The 18,268-nt window shown below is 54.3% G+C and overlaps 1 protein-coding gene across 1 annotated transcript in view; it reads right to left on the bottom strand.

The window, feature by feature from the left end:
• The window catches only part of IGF2R (insulin like growth factor 2 receptor), a 105,088-nt gene that overhangs the window by 30,962 nt on the left and 55,858 nt on the right, over positions 1-18,268 (bottom strand). Inside the window, exons 14-28 of the mRNA XM_055432891.2 lie at positions 17,915-18,052; positions 17,024-17,171; positions 16,387-16,564; positions 15,621-15,736; positions 15,026-15,194; positions 13,335-13,514; positions 10,155-10,256; positions 8,890-8,991; positions 5,948-6,143; positions 3,294-3,464; positions 2,379-2,522; positions 2,120-2,295; positions 1,780-1,867; positions 952-1,167; positions 71-201 (exon numbers count right to left, since the gene is read on the bottom strand). Coding sequence (XP_055288866.2) covers positions 71-201; positions 952-1,167; positions 1,780-1,867; positions 2,120-2,295; positions 2,379-2,522; positions 3,294-3,464; positions 5,948-6,143; positions 8,890-8,991; positions 10,155-10,256; positions 13,335-13,514; positions 15,026-15,194; positions 15,621-15,736; positions 16,387-16,564; positions 17,024-17,171; positions 17,915-18,052 — 2,255 coding nt within the window. The remainder of the gene's footprint in view (positions 1-70; positions 202-951; positions 1,168-1,779; positions 1,868-2,119; positions 2,296-2,378; positions 2,523-3,293; positions 3,465-5,947; positions 6,144-8,889; positions 8,992-10,154; positions 10,257-13,334; positions 13,515-15,025; positions 15,195-15,620; positions 15,737-16,386; positions 16,565-17,023; positions 17,172-17,914; positions 18,053-18,268) is intronic.

The following is an 18,268-nucleotide window of genomic DNA, read 5'->3' as shown; positions in this document are numbered from 1 at the left end:
GAGCAGGCTCGTTTTACGAAAGATGAAGGCAGCGAAGCCAGGGCGAAGTCCTCGCCCCAAGCACACTCACCGCCTGCGTGCTGCGGTCGCAGTGGAAAAAGATGGTGGTGGAGCGCTGGTACACCTTGTGGCAGGTGTCGCCTCCGCTGTAGTTCATCTTCAACACCCCGTTCTCGTAGGTCAGCTTCTGAGTAAACAGACCTGCCCAAGAAGTAGCCGGGGATATGAGGATGGGCTCAGGAAGCCCCCGGCCGGTCAGCACAGATGCGGCCCATCGCACGCCCTTAACAAACCCCGACAAGACTGAGCAGGCCTGGCCCGCCGGCTCCTTGAACCAGGCCTCCTCTCGCCACAGGCCGTGACCTTTGGACCAACAGACACGCAGACCACAGACCAACAGATCGATGACATGCAGACACTCCTCAACCCGACGAGCTCAGAGGACGCTGGTTCCTCAGGGAGGCCCACGGACTCACCCTCTCAGCTACTTCACAATTTGTAAAAAGCTCATAAATGTGTCACCACCTGACCAGCTGCTGGGAGAGCGTGAGGGCCAACAGTCTGCCCCGCCAGTTTCACGGCCCAGCCCTGTACCAGACGTGTGCCCTTCGCCTCTGTTCTACAGCGTGCCACGCCAGAGCACCCACCAGTAGTCCAGTGGGCCCCGAAGTTGGGATAAAAAAGAAAAAATACGAGTTGAGAACTAACTAGCGTTGCTAAGAAAGAATGAAATAAGCTCTTAACGACATGCCTCAGTGTGTGTCCTGGGTGGTTTCACAAAAACCAAGTGAAACCAGAAACATCGCTAACACGCTGTTTTACCAGGACACAGCAGACGTACTTTTTCAAGAAAGATACCGTCTTTAGATCTTAAAACACAAAACGTAATCTATCATCTTAAATGTGGCATTCCATTCTTCTGCAAGAAGAGTAGGAAGAAAACCACAGTACCTGCCACCTTCTGAAATCCCTGGGGTCCCCGCTTTTCCTGGCATGATGAGATGATCTTGGACTTGTCACTGGTCGGGCAGACGCCAGAGGACAGCTCTCCACAGACCCGGAAGTAATAGGTGTATTCACCAGCCCGCACGATGGTGTCATTCAGACCGAGAGGTATCAGGTTATACAGGTTGCCATGCCTCGGGTCTGTCACCTCACAGTAGTCACCTTCAAACATGAGAGGGGAAGGGCAATGACACCGTGCGTGCACACACACAAACACACACACCATACACAGACACACACCACACACACACACACACAGCCCTTCAGGCAAAACTTCTGCAACCTTTAATCAGCTAAGTACTGTCTTAGGGGAAGGGCAATGACACTGCGCGCACACACACACACACCTTCACACACACACACCTTCAGGCAAAACTTCTGCAACCTTCAATCAGCTAAGTACTGTCTTAAAACAGGCCTTAAATACCATTTCCACTTTCTCTCCTTCTGGCTTGTATGCCTAAGACAAACCGCCCACAGTCTTTTAGAAAAGCTTAGGTCACCGAATGCATGAAGATCCACTTAAAACCAAACCTCACGTTCACGCTCTCAAGTGTGAGACGCCAACAGCCCATCGACCCAGCAGGGGAGGAAAATGTTGCTGGTGAAGGGAGCAATGGAGTGGAGTGGAAAACGCAAGGACAAGAAGCTATCCATCCACTAATAAATACATAGGCGTCTCGTGATCACGCGCAAGGCTTCGCATCTAAGATGCTATCAGAGCACGCCCTACATCACACTTCCACAACCTGGGTGAGTGGGGCCAGGGCTTACCTTCCATGCGCACGACGGGACAGGCTTCCACGGTTCTCCAGAGGAACACATACTCACAGTCGTTCTGGAGCTGAAAGGTTGGGGAGCCCTGCAACGGAAACCGGCGCTCAGTGCACGCTCATCCACTTAAGAAGGGAGTCAAACGGTAGCAGAATGGACACCCAACTCTTCACCTCCACGAGAGAAGTACATGGACAGCCCTTAGGAAACACACCAGACCAGGACATGCTGGTCCAATCCCATCAACAGCACAAAACCCCTGAACGCTCCGGCAAGTTCAACATCAGACGCAAGACCTGGAGTCTGGGGGAGGCAGAAAGGAGGCTGCACGGACACGCACCGTCGTGTGGGCACACTCGAGGTTTATCCTGGTGGAGAAACGCTGGTTCTTGCACTTGTCCCCGTTGACGTAGACGAGACTCAGGGACCCGTTGGCGCCCACCTGAGGACTGATCTGCACGACGCCCAGGTTCCAGCTGTTCTCCTCCGTCACCAGGCAGGACCCCACGGCAGTACCTGCAAGGGCCGGGAGACAGCGTTGAAGGAGGCGGGGAGGGGAAGAAGGCAGGGTGAACGCAAGTCCAGGGCATGGCACGCACCATGGCAGCCGGGAATGTACGGGAGAGGCGTGCACACGCTCAGGTAGAAGGTCCTCTTCTTCCCCTCGTCAAACGTGTCAACCGCGGTCCACGGCTTCCTGGCTTTGCTCAGGCCGCTCAGATCATACTCGTTCCCGGCGGGGTCTGCAACACATGGAAGTGCTGCAGAGCCCTGCCCTCCTGGTAGCTTTGGGCACCACCTTTCAACCCCAAAGGCCAAGGATGTAGGAACGTAACACTCGTAACAGAAATGAGCAGACCCACAGAAGGCTAACAGCATCTCCTGCAGAGACATGCACCAGCCCTGACACTCAAAACTGCCTTGACGGGACTTCCCCGGCAGGCCCATGGTTGAGACTCGGAGCTTCCAATGCAGAGTTCAATCCCTGGGCAGGGAACTAAGATCCTACATGCTGTGTGCCACAGACAGATTATTTTTAAAAGTCAAAAAATTTTAATTGAAAAAAAGTTTAGTGATTCCTAATTTTAAAAATTTCTTTTAATTCAAACACAAAAACAAACAACCAAACAAAAAAACCAGCTGTTACAACAGAGCACCATGGCTGGGGAGGTGGGGCCGCCACAAAGCGTGAGGACCCAGCTCAGAATCGGGGGCTCCTTTCAAAGCCTTATCCCTTAATCTCTTCTTCTCCCTCCAGGAAGGAGCTCCAACAGTGCGCTTAATTTCCCCCCTTAGTTTTCTTCTGTGTCCTTAAGCAGCTTCTGATCCCAAACGATAGCTCAAAACCGTGAACCCAGATTCACTGTTTTACAACTCAGAAGTTTTAGAACTCTAAGCATCATTCAAGGGAAACACGTAACACAAATGTCATGCTGCCTGAAAATAAAACACACGCGCACACACACACAGACATATGCTCACACACACGCACGCACACTTCCGAACGGTCTCACCTGTGACCTGGCAATCTACTGGAGAAGGTACACAGGCCAGCGCGGTTTCAAACTCGAAGAAAGTGTCCCGGATCCCCAGGCTAGAGTCGATGTCCTGGTGCAGGAACTTGGGCGTCCCTGGGTAAATGTCGTCATTGCAGACGAAGCGGATGATGAAGGCATCAGCCCTCCCTGGGAACAGAAGGCCAGACTGTTGAGAAACAGCAGTGACCACAGCGTCGCCGGACACCCGTGGGTCACCGGGACAGCGTGCCCAGACGTGAGCCTCCAGGCCATCTGCTAAGACAGTGTCGCAGCACCCGATCCGTTCCAGGGACCTGAGCCATGAAGAGGTCACACTCATTGGGACAGTGACCCTCGTAAGGAAGGTTCACACCATGAGCACAGCGTCTTGGCACTCTTCTATTCCAAGAAGGATGAGAGTGCTATATCCATTTATCCACCCAAACACTAGAAAACCATCACTCTCCTTCAAGGGCTTATTCAACAATATTTACTACGTTTGTACTACACACAGGAGTGAGAGAAGCAGAAGACAGGCCTGGCTGCTGCTCTGGGCACACGGGGAACCCCGGGTGGGGAGGGGGTGGTCTAAGCCAGGAGTGATACAACCCAACACTTCAAACATCACTCGACTTGCGGAGCCGAGCACAGCCCACTGGGGAGGCGGGCAGGGAGGAAGCAGAGATGGCAAGGCCAACACAGAGGCTCCTGTGGGGAGGGGACCACGTGGGCGGAGGCTCCACGGAGGGAAGAACCCCGGAGTCATTACCAGGTTACCGAGTCCCGTAGTGGTCCCCAGAGATGCCTGGTTCTCACAGGAGGACACGGAAGCAGAGGGAGAGGGAGGGACAAGCCTGGAGCAACACGACTCTAAGGTCAGACATGCGCTGCACCCCCGGGGACTGCTGGCGCCTGAATCCCGACCCAGCAGAGATATGTCAGCGGCTGTCAGCCACACGACCACACTGATAACCCTGCAAGAGACAGAGGGTCGCTTTCCAAATTAGGGTAAAATATATATATGTATATATACACACACACACATATAAATGTCTAATCTAGTTCATTATTAAACACTGGGGTCATTTTCCAAATTAGGACAAAAAAAAGGATACATAAATGCCTAATCTTTTCCATTTTTAAACTCTGGAAGTGGAAACGAAGAGAATTATAAACAAGACTGAAGGGACTTCTCTGATGGTCCAGTGGTTACGATTCTGAGCTTCCACCACAGGAGGCACGTGTTCAGTCCCTGATGGGGAACTGAGACCCACGTACCACACAGGGTGGCCAAGAAACAGTTTTTAATAAAATATTAATAAAAACAAAGAGTGAAGCACATTTCTTTTTGGATCGTGAGGTGAGTGAGCAGCTGACTCTTTGGACCCAGAGGTGAAGAAGTTTACCTCTGTAAAGCCAAGGATTCCTGTCCCCCTGGGCTCTATGAATAGACTAAAATCATCCCGTCTGTGTCTGAATCCTCCCCAACAAATGAGGCACAATGAGAGCAATTCCCTTTCAAGGCCAACACTTCGCAGACCTGACAGCAGCCCCCAGACCCACGTCTTCTGTCCTCGAAGTTAAGAAGACCCCCGGTTTTTAACCCCCTCCCCAGGAATCCCGAAATCAGCCTTTCAACACCCTACAAGTCCTCTTCCGGGTGTGTTAATGGATTTGTCAGCTTGAGGCAAGGTGCAGAGCACGAGCTGATGTCCACAGACTGGCAGAGCCATCCCCACTCCCTCCCGGCTCCCGGCTCCCTCTGACACAGACGTAGACGGCCCCTGTTATTTTGGACACCAGACATCACACGAATGCCCCTTCCTGAGCCCACCCCAGTGCGGTGAAAAGTGCGCAGGTCCAGAAGTCAGACCACGTGGGTTCTGACCTCAGCTGTGCTCATCACCAGCTGCATGGAGCTGGGCTGTGGCGGGGGGTGCACCGCTGAGGGCCTCTGATCCGCAACACTGAATAAATGTGTCCGTCGGCAGAACCAGGACTAGAAGCAGGAGACCTGGCTCCCAGTACTGACTCTGTCCAGGGTGCGAGGCCTTCTGGGCCTTCATCACCTGGGAAGCCACAATGTGGTTAAGAAGGGCATAAGCCAAGAATGAGGCACCTGGGGCTGGTGGAGAACCAAGCAGCTCAGCACACACAGCACCTCCGCACGCGTGCACAGTAGCCTCTACTCCACCCCCACCGTCCCCCGGGGCGCTCACACTCAGCGTCACACCTGACGACGCAAACGGCAACTTGCTCTGTGCAGTCACAGCTCCAGGAAGGAGCAGAAATGAGAGCCCAATAAAGACGGCAAAACTGTCAGCATCTTCACCCATCACTTCACTATCCGAAAAACGGGACAAGAGGCCGAGTGGACACTTTCCTATCAGAGGAGCTGCTGGATGCGCTCATGGAAGATGCTGGGGGCTGCGGATGCGGACAGAACCCAGCAGTCTGGGACCCTCCAACTGCAGAATATACTCAGGGGCCGGAAGAACACCCTGGAGGCCAGGCACGCGCAGTACACGTGAGGCCAGAGGGCAGCCAGACCCGGAGCGTCTACGGATGCACACGTTACTCTCGGAAAGGTCAACAGTCATAAAACCACCAGGACGCTGTAAGTTGCTAAATCAACAGGGATCTGAGCTCACCGTTGGGGTGGGAAGGAACCCCCGTGTAGTTCAGGGTTATAAAGCCCTCGGTGGACAGCTGCAGGCTCTTCTCCAGGCCCACCAGCTTGCCCGGCTTCAGGGTCTTCACATCGTCCGTCTGGATTTCTGCCTCGCAGCCAGAAGCTGGCTTTCCATCCAGGGTGCCGCAGGCGGGCATCGCACCACACACATTGAACTGCAGGCCAGAGGGCGAGAACCACACACCAGCTCAGGCTGTGCGACCCGCCGCAGACACAACCCCGCAACGCAAACCCCGCCACAATCCCTCAACGCAAACCCTGCCCTGCCAAAAAGCTGCTACTCTTCAATATCACGCAAATGACCAACCTGCCACGTTTGGGCAATTAAATCCTAAAGCTAGTAAATAAGGCAAAAATCAAAGTTCAAACAGCAATGTCCATAAACTGCCTCTAATGGTTTATTTAGACAGCCCTGTATCTTTAAATGTTTGAGACACACTGCATGCAACAATAAATGCCAATATATATAGCCAGAATATTGCAGCATTTTTTATTGTAGTAGGAAAAGCACATATAGCTGAAGTCACATTAAAAAGTAAATATAATGGGATATCCGTTTTTCTTTTATTTAAATAAAAGGCTTTTATTGTGTAAAAACCTGTTTTATGTTCTGCAAAACTGTTTTAAATATTCTGAAATTCTGCAATAACCTTTCTATGGCTTTATGAAATCACATATGAATGTGACATATGTGAATACACATATGTGTATTATATAACATACGTAACTCGTTTCATTTAGAAAAAGTACAGGTCAGATTTGCCAACATGATCGATTCCCACTCATTCCTAACCTGCTTGAAGAAAGTGAAAGTGAAGTCGCTCAGTCGTGTTCGACTCTTTGCGACCCCATGAACACCAGGCTCCTCCGTCCATGGGATTTTCTAGGCAAGAGTACTGGAGTGGGCTGCCATTTCCTTCTCCAGGGAATCTTCCTGACCCAGGGATCGAACCCAGGTCTCCCACATTGTAGACAGACGCTTTACCATCTGAGCCACCAGAGAAGTTTTAACACTCATCTAACAACGTACCTGGAAATGCTTGCTCTAAGTTTACATCAATAAGATACGACACAGAAAACCACACACTATTTAATCTTTTATCCAGTTCCCTTTTATGTAATGGTTTATCCATTTACACTAAAGACTATTATTCGGTTATACACTAGTAGATGTTTTAGAAATGATTCATTATTGTCAAAAAATTAATTAAAATTTGATTCTTCTCCCCAAACCTGAATTGTTAATCAAATCTAAACATGATTAGATGCATCCAAATTTGGGAAAAATGGATACCCCTGTATTTCTTTTTTATTTTTAATTGGAGGATAATGGCTTTACAGTACTGTGTTGGCCCTATGCCTCTCGAAGCTACTGACACCGTTCCACTTAAATCCAGCAGTTGACAGAACGAAGCGGAACTCGCTCTTGGGTGTGAGACACGGACAGACTTCTCTACCACCGGTCAGTGTTTACGGACAATGCACACAAAGTTAAGATCTCCAGACACAAAGTGTCTTTCCTTAAGATCACGGTTTCCTATCTAAGAAACGGCCATGTGAGGACACACCCAGGCCAATGGCCTGCAGGCACATGGGCCGCGCGGTCACAGAAGCACACAGCTCGCAGAAGGACACGTGGTGGCCCAGGCCTGCAGGGCCAGGTGCCAAGATACAACACCAAGCAGTCGGCTGGTGGGCAGTGCTGTCCGACACCCTTCTGGCAGCACACAGCCCAGCACCCTGGCTGCCGGGAGCCTGGTCATCCCACCACCACCATCATCCCACCACCTGTCCCTGCTGTCTGCGACCCTGCACCCGTCACCTCCACCTGCCCCCCGGCCACTGCACAGAAGGAGCCTTTCTGGCCGGTTCTCCATGGGATCACCTCTCCCAGCATGGCCCCTGCAGAGGTCATCTTTTCTGGCATGTTCTTCCGGGCTCACCTCCTCAGGCAAGTCCTCCAGGGGCCTTACCTCTTCTGACATGTCCCTAAAGGGGCTCAATCTTGAAGTTCCTGTCTGCCTCTCGCACTCACACAGGCAGCCAAATACACTGCAGTCACCTATTACAACCTGTTAGGAGCCAAGCTCTAGGGGAGCAACTTCTGAGAGGGGCTGGGGAAGGGAGGGACCATGAGCGCCGTGCTGCTGGCTGACAATACCACCACGAGTCGGGGACAAGCCCCATCGAGGCCCCGGAGCAACCTGCACGCCCTCCTGCAAGCGCTGTGCCTACAATGCCCCCTCGGTATCGGTTTTATGATATTCTCATCCCAGCTTCAAGGGTTACTCTCTTCTTCCAACGTGGGTTCTGCTAGAAAAAGTTAAACCAAAATACAGATTTTGAAAAAGCTCTGTCTGTCCAGCAGCGCTTAGTTTATAACGGAACACACTAAGTGGGGTTTCTCCTCTTTGCTGCTCCAGACGCACTGCCAGGGCCGCCCACGAAGGAAGGGCTGTCCGAAGATTCTGGAGTGCGCCATCATCTCGTCTCCCTTTTACAGGCAAGCATGATCACCATTTCCTTTTGACCAGGGACTTGAAACCCCAGTGGGCATTAGAACCAGCCTACTGGGCCCCACCCCAAAGACACTGCCCTGGCCACAAGTTCGCAGGCCATGTGCATGCTGCTGGCCTGGGACCACCACACCAGACGCAGGGCCAGGACCAGGAGCAGCCCACCTTCTGTTCCTAGGTCCCATCTACACACAGCAGGAGGGGGCAAGGGTTTCACCTCATCTCCCCTTAATTTGGACTTTTTGCCTCCTCCTGGGTGAGGGCTGCCATCCATGCCCTGGGCGACTCCTAAGGAAACATGCCTCCCCCATCACGAGATGAGGGTGAGCTCCGTGCCTCCTCCCATCCTTCCAAGGCAAAGCAGAGTGCACCCCGCAAGTCTTACCAGAAATGTCTTCCCGATGCCCAAGACCACGTATCCTTCGGAGCTGTTCAGTGGGTTCAGATCAAACACGTACCCGCTGTTGGGGTCCCTGATGGAGCAGGCCTGTGGGAACGAAAGGGGCAAAGAGGCACATTCAAATCCGGTCCCAGAGGACACGGCAGGGACAGAGCGTTGCCCACACCTGCCTGGCACTGACCCCGTCGGAGAAGCGGTCCCTAGCGAGCCATGGTCCCTTTTTGGTGCTGCATCTGAGGCGCCCCAGGTGGGACAGCAGCTCAGTGGTGCCGCCCTCCCCTGAGCCCCCGAGACTGCTATATTCACCCGAACAAGATCACGGCTGAGCCCCGAGGAAAAGTGAGGGACCATAAGTGAAGTGAAAGCCACTCAGCCGTGTCCAACTCTTTGCAACCCCATGGACTATACACGGCCCGCGGAATTCTCCAGGCCACAATACTGCAGTGGGTAGCCTTTCCCTTGTTTAGGTGATCTTCCTGACCCAGGGATCAAACCGGGTTCTCCCACACTGCAGGCGGATTCTTTACCAACTTAGCTATCTGGGGAGCCCAAATCAGAGACAGATCCACGAGAGATCCACAAATAGCTAGCTGTCTCTCCTCAATTCTAGGAGGTACAGTGAGCCCCCTCCCTGTGTCTACCTTCCACCCTGCCCACCCTACGCAGAGAACAACGCAGCAGCTTCAGAAAGCACTGCCGGTGGGCGGGGGCCATGGGCTCCCACCCCCATCCTCCCCGAGCCGCTTGAGCCCGGAACCCCGCGCCAGGCACATTCCTCTGGTTGAGCTCGGCCACTCGGAGGAGACTTGAAAAGGGAGGTGAGGACAGCAGGCAGGGCAGAGGCAGGGGCGTGGCTGGAGTCAGAGCGTGAAAAACTCGAGCGTCACATGAGCCCACACAGGCCGGATCCTACAGCCGAGGGGGCACCGACGCGTCCCGGGTGTGGCCGTGATGTGAAATTAAGCCTCTGTCTCCACGGTGGCAGAGCGCCCCGGGGGCTCCCATGAGGCCAGAGGGACGGCGGGAGGGAGGGAGAGGGCGGGGTCTGGGAAACCGAGGAGCAGAAGGGAAGTCCTGGTTCTCATCCCAGGCCGGGAGGTGGGCCAGGGCAGAGGCGGAGAACACGGGACCCCTTCCAAATGCCTGCTGGCCAGGCAGGGATTAAGGGGCTGGAGGGAGGAGGCAGGGCCGGGACTCCAGGCAGGAGGGGCCAGGGCAGTGTGGTCTGGGGCCCAGGACCCCACCTGTACCTGGTCTGTATCCATGGTGACTCGGATAGGACAGGCTGCCTCCGTGTTCCACAGGAAGCTGACCACGCACTCCCAGTTGAGAGAAAATATGGGATGGGTATGCTGAAAGGCCAAAGCCGGTATACAAGTCAACTCGAGGCCATGAAACGTGCTCTAACCACCAGAACGCTAGTCGGATAATAAGAAGAGCTCAAGTCGGTGGATTAACATACAGTGGAGCAGGCGAGGAGCTTAACCTGCCCCATCTGAGGACGGCGTCATCCTTCCTACTAAAGAGCCTGTTCTCTCTTACACGTGAATGCCAGTGAATCTACCCGGGGGGTCTCACCAAGAGTAAATGGTAGAACTGGGATCCAAATCTGGGTCAGAGTCCGAGACTGTGCTTTTGAACACCATGCTACACCCAGAGTTGGACTATAAAGAAAGCTGAGCACCGAAGAATTGATGCTTTTGAACTGTGGTGTTGGAGAAGACTCTTGAGAGTCCCTTGGACTGCAAGGAGATCCAACCAGTCCATCCTAAAGGAGCTCAATCCTGAGTGTTCATTGGAAGGACTGATGTTGAAGCTGAAACTCCAATCCTTTGGCCACCTGATGCGAAGAACTGACTCATTGGAAAAGACCCTGATGCTGGGAAAGATTGAGGGCAGGAGACGGGGACAACAGAGGATGAGATGGTCGGATGGCATCACTGACTCAATGGATATGAGTTTGAGTGAACTCCGGGAGGTGGTGATGGACAGGGAGGCCTGGCGTGCTGCGGTCCATGAGGTCACAGAGCTGGTCACAACTGAGTGACTGAACTGAACTACACCCAGACGCAGAACAGCTGGGCCCACGGGCCAGATGCACACGAGCACGGCCACACCGCTGCAGACCCAGGCGAGGCTGGCTGACAGGGTGAGGTGTGCTCAACCATAAGCCACACCAGCTCCCACATGGGCACAGTCTCCACAGCCAGCCAGACACCCAGGGTGCAATCAGCGTTTCCCCACTGAGCCTCGGCGGGGACCTCTACCGCCCTCCGTGACAGGTGAGGACACAGTTGGCGGGGGCACAGAGGACCTGAGCCGCCCGCCCAGACGCATGGGGGAAGGGGACACAGCCACCGGTCCCCACACCTCCCCACCCTCTCTGCCACAGCATCACCCACGGTGAACTGCAAACACGCCCGTCCCTGCGGCCCCACCACGTGGCCGTGAAAAGCCCGGGGGGACCGCAGCACAGCACCCCCAGGGACGTGGCTCTCCGTTCACTCCGTGTTGCCTGGGCCCACAAAATGCACCAGGCCGTGGACCAGTGCTGAGGGATACAGTAACGACGTGGAATTGCTGTGAAAACTGAAAAACACCATCCGAATAGGATGATACCGGGAAGCTGAAAAAGTTAAGGTTCTGAGATGGCTTCCTAGTCCAGTATCTCCACCACGAAGAGATTCCAGAGAGGGGAGTGGAGGCGGACGAGGCCCAGCAGAGGGGAGAGAGGGGCCCAGGGTGGGGTTCAGAGGGGCCCTGGAGGCGGCCAGCGAGGTCCCAGCTGCTCAGCCAGCATTCCTTCCTGGCGCTGAGAGCAGAACTCGGGAAGCCCAGCTCAGGCTTATCAGCGTGAGTTTATGGCTCAGCTATGCGACGCTTTGCTTGTACAAGCCGAGCTCGGCCCGTGAGCCTTTTCCTCCCCCTATCAGGTCAACTTTCTTAAGCTCTTAAGACGTGATCTCCTGGGAAAAAAATTGTGTGCTGGCAAAAGACAGAGAGAACTTGATGTCTGTAAGACGACTAGGATGGAAGTGACCGAGCCCCTGACTGCCAGATGGAGTGGACACACTGGGCCAGTAACACGTCCACCAAAGTGGAGGACACTGCAACTGACCCTTACGAAGCACCACCAACCCTCGGAAATAATATGTTTGACAATAAACATGAACTCTATCATCCCCACTGCATGTCCATCGAAGAGCCTGGTGACTGCTCAAAAAACATGTGATGCAATTACAAATGTAACACTCCAGGTTAAAAAAAGATGCAATTAGGTTTAGAATAACCATGGACACGGTGGGAACGGACCCAGTGATGGGTGCACAGCACTGTAACAGCATTAATGGCACTAAACTCTACACCTAGAAACGGCTAAGACGGTAAATCTTGTGTTATACTGATGTATCTTCTACCACATTTCTTTTTAAAAGCCAGCAGGGAGTGTCTGTAATGAATGAAGTTAAGTGAGACAGAGAAAGAGAAATATCGTGAGACGCCCCTTATATGCAGACTCTAAAAGGAAACGACAGTAAATGAACCAAGAGAAATGGACTCACAGACTTAAGAGAATGAACTTAGGCTTCCCAGGCGGGAAGGACAGGGGGAAGGGACAGTTAGGGAGTCTGGAAGGGACACGCACACACTGCCGTATTTAAGATGGATAACCAACAAGGAACCGCTGCGTGGCACAGGGGACTCTGCTCAAGTGTAAGTGGCCGTGTGGGTGGGAGGGGAGTTCAGAGGAGAATGGAGACTCAGACCTGTATGGCTCAGTCGATCTGCTGTCCACCTGAAGCCATCACAATACTGTGAATCGGCTAAACCCCAATACAAAAGAAAAAGTTTTAAAAAAAGTGCAGATTGTATATAATGACCCCAGAGCATTTTCATGTCGTGTTTTCTCTTCTGCTCGGCCCTGGCTAAGGAGCTTGGGCCCACCTGCAGTGTCCGTCACCTCCTCCATTTCCCAGCCTGGAGATTTCATTCCTGCTTTCCCAACAGACCATTCGTTATTAATCCCTCGGTGTCCACCCACGGGGCCCAGCCTCCATCTCCTCATCTGTGAGCCATGGTGTTTGGACTGAGCCATCTCCAAGACCTGTTCTGCTATGGGGTGTGACCCTCAGATCACAGAGCTCTGGGACCCTCCAGAACTCACAGAAACTCACATGCAGGATGGCATCTGTGTGGCTCAGAGAGAAAGCTCACGTCTAAGGGAACACCTCGCAGTGTGCATCCCAAGCCAGCAGGTAGGGCTTGGGCGTAAACTGGAGGAGGACAGGTGCAGAAGCAGCACTGCCGTGGACCCTGACCTCCCCGAGTCTGCAGCACACACGGACCTGAAGCAGAACCAAGCAGGACCCGCGTCCCGCGCAGAGACAGAGGGCCCCGACCGAGCGAGGTCGCGGCACTGCCCCGCCCCTCACCAGGCTGCCGGTGGAGCAGACGAGGTGGATCCTGGTGGTGTAGGTGGTGCGTCTCTGGTCGCTGGTGGTGCAGGCGGAGCCGTTGACGTACTCCAGCAGCAGGCTGCCGCTGTCCTCCACCACGGGGCCCGTCTTCGCCACCCCCAGGTTGCTGATGGAGACGGTCTCAGAGAACGAGCCCTGCGAACACACGTGGCCGTCAGCTTTCCCTCTGGAGAGAGACCAACTGCGCCCTTTGTTACTGACACGGTGGGTGTTTCATTATGCACAGCAGGTATGTCCTAGAGACTTGCCACAGATGCTGGATTAGTGAATTCGAACCACCACTCCTTCGCAGAGGGGAAACACAGTCCGCCCTCGAAACCCACAGGTTCTGCATCTGCAGATTCAACCAACTTCAGATGGAAAACATTCAGGGGAAAGAAATCCCAGAAAGCTCCAAAAAGCAAAACTTAAATAAGCCACCCACGTCTCCTAACACAGCACTGACACTGTGTCAAATGCCCTGAGTGATCGAGAGGGAAACCACGCGGTGGGCGTACACTGGGGGACATGCAAACACTGCGACACTGCACATCCTGGACCTGCGCATCCTCGGGTTCCGGGCACCAGCCAGGATCCGAGAACCGATCCGCTCCCCACACACCGTTTATCTCTATGAACATTCATCTCCCACAGACTGCGATCCTGAAGCCTCAAAACCTTGGTGGATCCTTTTTATTTCACACAAGTGAAAACGAGGTTCAGACATATTAAGCGACCTATCCAAGGCCACTCCTCTCCCAGGCATTCGAGGGAGGACCAAGCCCAGTCCACGTGTGGCCAGGAGTGTCCAGCACCGTGCTGCCTGACCCCTCTCGCCTCCATCGTCTGGACGTCTGGGTAGCAGAACCGAGACAAAAACGCAGAGCCACGCCGGGCCTCTCTGCACACGTCCATGACAGACCGTGAGAGCACCCTGGGCGCTGATCTGGGGTCACGAGTGAATGGTAGTGAGTAGACAAGCTAGCAAACACAGAATCTGTGAATAACGAGAGCAGACTGTCCTTGGAGGCCCTTGCTCCAACACAGAGCACATATGTGCCCAAGTGCACACCAACACACCACCACGCTCCACTCAACCAGCAGGGTGCGCCCATCAGCTTCCCTGAAGACACCTCTGAGCTGCCGTGTAACGGACCCCAGGAAAAGTACATCCCCGATATGCTATTTTTAAAGAAGCACACAGACGTCTTTAAGATGCGCTGTGTACAAGGCACCCAGGGGAGCATTACCAAGGTCCTGGCGGTGACTGCGTTCCATCGAATGACAGAGTGCAGCGTGCACCCGGGCAAGAAGGGCTGGCACTTGGATCTGCCAAGCAGGCATCCCCTCTAATCAGTCCAGAATCAAGAGCTTTTGGAAGCTTAAACTCTCCTTGACAGGCGTTTGCTGTTCAGAGTCACTTCCTCTGCCGAGAACCGTGAGCAGAGGCGGTTCCCCACACCCAGGGGTTTTTTGTTTTTTTCATTTTAAATCTGAGCAACGACTCAAGTGTGATCGCATCTCTGGGGGTTGGGGCAGGTGAGTCTGCAGTGAGGCCCCCCCTTCCGTCTTAAGGGGCCTGTCGGCGCAAGCGGGACCCACTCAGACCCCCCGCCCCGCCGCACCGCCAAGCCCCAGGCTCGGGAGGGCGGGGAGGGCCGCCTCACCTGCTCGCCCTGGTACTTCATCTGACAGGCAGACGCGTAGCGGTCGCAGCCCGGCACCGGGTTCAGAGGGCGACACACGTTGATGTAGTACTTCCGCCACGTGCTGCGGGCCCCGCCGTTGTCCAGGGAGTACCAGTTTCCCCCAGGACCGCCCTCGGATTTCGCTAGCCTGAAAGGTCAAGGGGGAAACGCACACTTTTTCCTGCCGACAGCTTTCAGCCTGATGATTCATAAGTGGTTAGAGAAACAAGAAGGGAAGGTGCGCTGCCTATCAAACCCCCAGAGGCTGGCCCACGGCGCCTCCTCCCCAGCCTCACGAGACGCAGCCCTCTCCGCACACCTGCGACCGCCCCCACACCTCTGCACTGACAGGCGTTGCTCTGAAGGATGCAGCTGAAGACGCAGGTTTGTGCTGGGCAAACACTGGCTGATCCGGGGAAGGCTCCCAGACCCTTAGAATTCATACTGCTTGGGGCTCCCCGCCCTGGTCCTGCATGCTCTCTCACCGGCTCAGGGACATGCCCACCAGCAGGGCCTCAGCGACCTCGGCCCCAACTGGATGGGGCCAGGCCGAGGGCAGGCGGGCCCGCCTCACCTGGAGAGGTCGTACTGGTCCAGTGTGATGGGGTCGGTCACAACGCACTCCAGCGGCTCCTCCGGGCAGGCATAACTGGTATACCACCGGAAGTTGTATGTAGAGTTGTCTTCCTCCTAACCTCGGGACAAGGACAGGCACACGGGAGGGATGGCAGAGAAGGGGACTCGTTACACAAAGCCAGCTTTTCGAAAAGGTGGGACATTTTTCCCTAAGAAATAATTGGAGGCAAGTTCATCTCCTTTGTCCATCCCCTCTCATTCTGTTAAAAGGAAGACTGCCCAGCAACGAGTTAAGATGGAACTCTAGCCTCTGTTACGTGGGAATAACACAGGACTGTTGATGCTTTTGTGTGGTCTGTACCCCAAACCAGCAGCGTCAAGGGCTGTGACTGAGGGTGGTATGGCCCACTGCTGCTCAGAAAATACACACTGCCCGTGTCCCCTGGCAAATCTAAAAGGATTAATTAAAATCAAACAAGCTGAGGATGTGCCCAGGAAACCAGACTAATAACGGCTCTGCTTCTAAATAAAGGGCCCGTGACAGGCTCCTGGATAAGTCCCGGGAAGCCAGACAACGTGACGGCTTCTCCCCGGGGACCATCCCAGCTCATGTGTCACCTACATCAGAACCTCCCTTGCTCCAGAAAAGTCATGAGCCCCGCCTTTACCCGCTTTCTTCTCTTCCCCTGCCTTTACGAGACTGACAACCTCTCCCTCTTCTGCCTGTCGCCACGCAGACACAAGTGTGCACCCGTGGCTCCCACCTGATATTCAGGGAAACCCACTCCAGCGTCTCGGTCACAGAGAAAGGTGATGAGCGTGGCTCTCGGTGTGTGCTTCTCGTTATTGTAGGGAGTGCCATCCCTGTAGGTCAGCTGGATCATCCCATCGTAATACGAAAGCTTAGCATTGCTGCGTCCCAAGTTCCAAGACTTCCTTTCACTAAAACAAGCCAAGCATTTCTCAGAAAAGATAGCGGGACCAGCGCTGGGTGACACTGGGAGCGTGGGGCTTGCCAGGACCCAGGCGGGCAGACCTCCACACAGTGGGCAGGGGAAGGCGACCCCACCCCCACGCCAGACCCGGATCCACTGTCCGTGCCGCCGCTTTAAGGCCCAGCTCCCTTCATCTGAGTAATGCTGCACTGAACTTGCAGAAGCATGGGCACAGATCCCCCCGGCGGCCAAGAAGTGCTGACTGCACGGAAGTGAGGACCCCCCCATGCACCCACTTCCTGTCCTGTCCCTCCTCTGGAAACTAGACGCCCTTAGTCCAGGCCCTCCTGGGGTTTAAAGGCTCGTCGGGGAAGGACGTCAGCAGGTGGCAGACCTGTCCTGGAAGATGACATCCGCGCGCACAGGACACCCGAGGGCACACCCAGATCGCAGAGCGGTCACTTGCCTTCTGGACACCTGACAGGCCCCCGAGTCCGGCGGGCAGGCCCCCACAGACACCGGGCCGCACACGTTGATGTGGAACTCATACTTGTCCGTCTCGACCCTGTAGGCATCCTTCTTCTTCGTGAGAGGCGACAAGTCAAAAGAAAACCCTAAGGAAGAACCGACAGCACCCCAGGCAGGTCAGACCGTGGGGTGCAGGACAGGCTGGGCCGCCCCAACGGCATGGAGACGTCACCAACCTTCCCCCAGGGACGGGCCTCCTCCACCACCACCAGCTCACCCCTTTCTGCCTCACCCAACGACCGAGTCAGAGCCCACAATTCCTGGCTGAGTGAACCACCGGTCTGTCAGAAACGGGACCACAACCACAATACAATGACCTTGAAAAGGCTACGGTGGGTTTCATGGTCAGAAAGGCACTCGGAACGCCTTTCCAGACATGATTTATTTCCCGTGTTCCTTGGGTTCACAATCAGCAAACCCCCTTCAACTATGACTGTCAGAGAGGTTTCTTCATTATCTCAAACACCAGATTTTCAGAGTTCTGGTCAAACAGTATTATTATAAATTCTGAAGCAGGTTATCACCTCTGAAACACTCAGAGAAAATGTTAGGAAACAAACAAGCTTTCTCTGGTGGCTCAGTGGTTAAGGATCTGCCTGCTAATGCAGGAGACATGGGTTCGATCCCTGATCTGGGAAGATCCCACATGCTGCGTAACAGCTGAGCCCATGCCCCACAACAGGAGAAGCCCCTGCGATGAGAAGCCCTGTTCCCCGATACCAGAGAAAAGCTTAAGTAGCAATGAAGATCCAGCGCAGCCAAAAAACAAACAAAAGCCAGCTGAAGCGGTTGCAGCAGAGGCTGCCCCACAGGGCGCTCGGACACGCACCTGCCTGGGAGTCAAACACCGTGCAGTTGTCCCCCTCAGTCCTGGAGAGCACACAGGCCGCAGCCGTGTACCACTCAAATTCGTAGAAGCAGCCGTCAGCCCTGGAGGTTGTCAGCACTGGGGCACTTTCTAAATCACCTGTTGATGGGTATACACAGACTGGTCATTGATCCGGTCTCAAGAAGCTTCCATGGTTCTCAAACCAGCTCTATAAATACTGATCTGAGGTCGCTAGAGTGGTCCCACCGACAGGGACAGGACAAGGGTGGGGGCAAGCTAGTGTTTAACGGGGACATAGCTTCAGCTTGGACGAGAAAGTTCTGCAGATGGACAATGTGAATGTAAAGTGCTTAA

Source organism: Moschus berezovskii, chromosome 10 (assembly GCF_049115385.1).
Source record: "Moschus berezovskii isolate FMDL1 chromosome 10, NW_MosBer_1.0, whole genome shotgun sequence".
Lineage (NCBI taxonomy): Eukaryota > Metazoa > Chordata > Mammalia > Artiodactyla > Moschidae > Moschus > Moschus berezovskii.
This window is presented reverse-complemented; position numbering and strand designations above follow the sequence as displayed.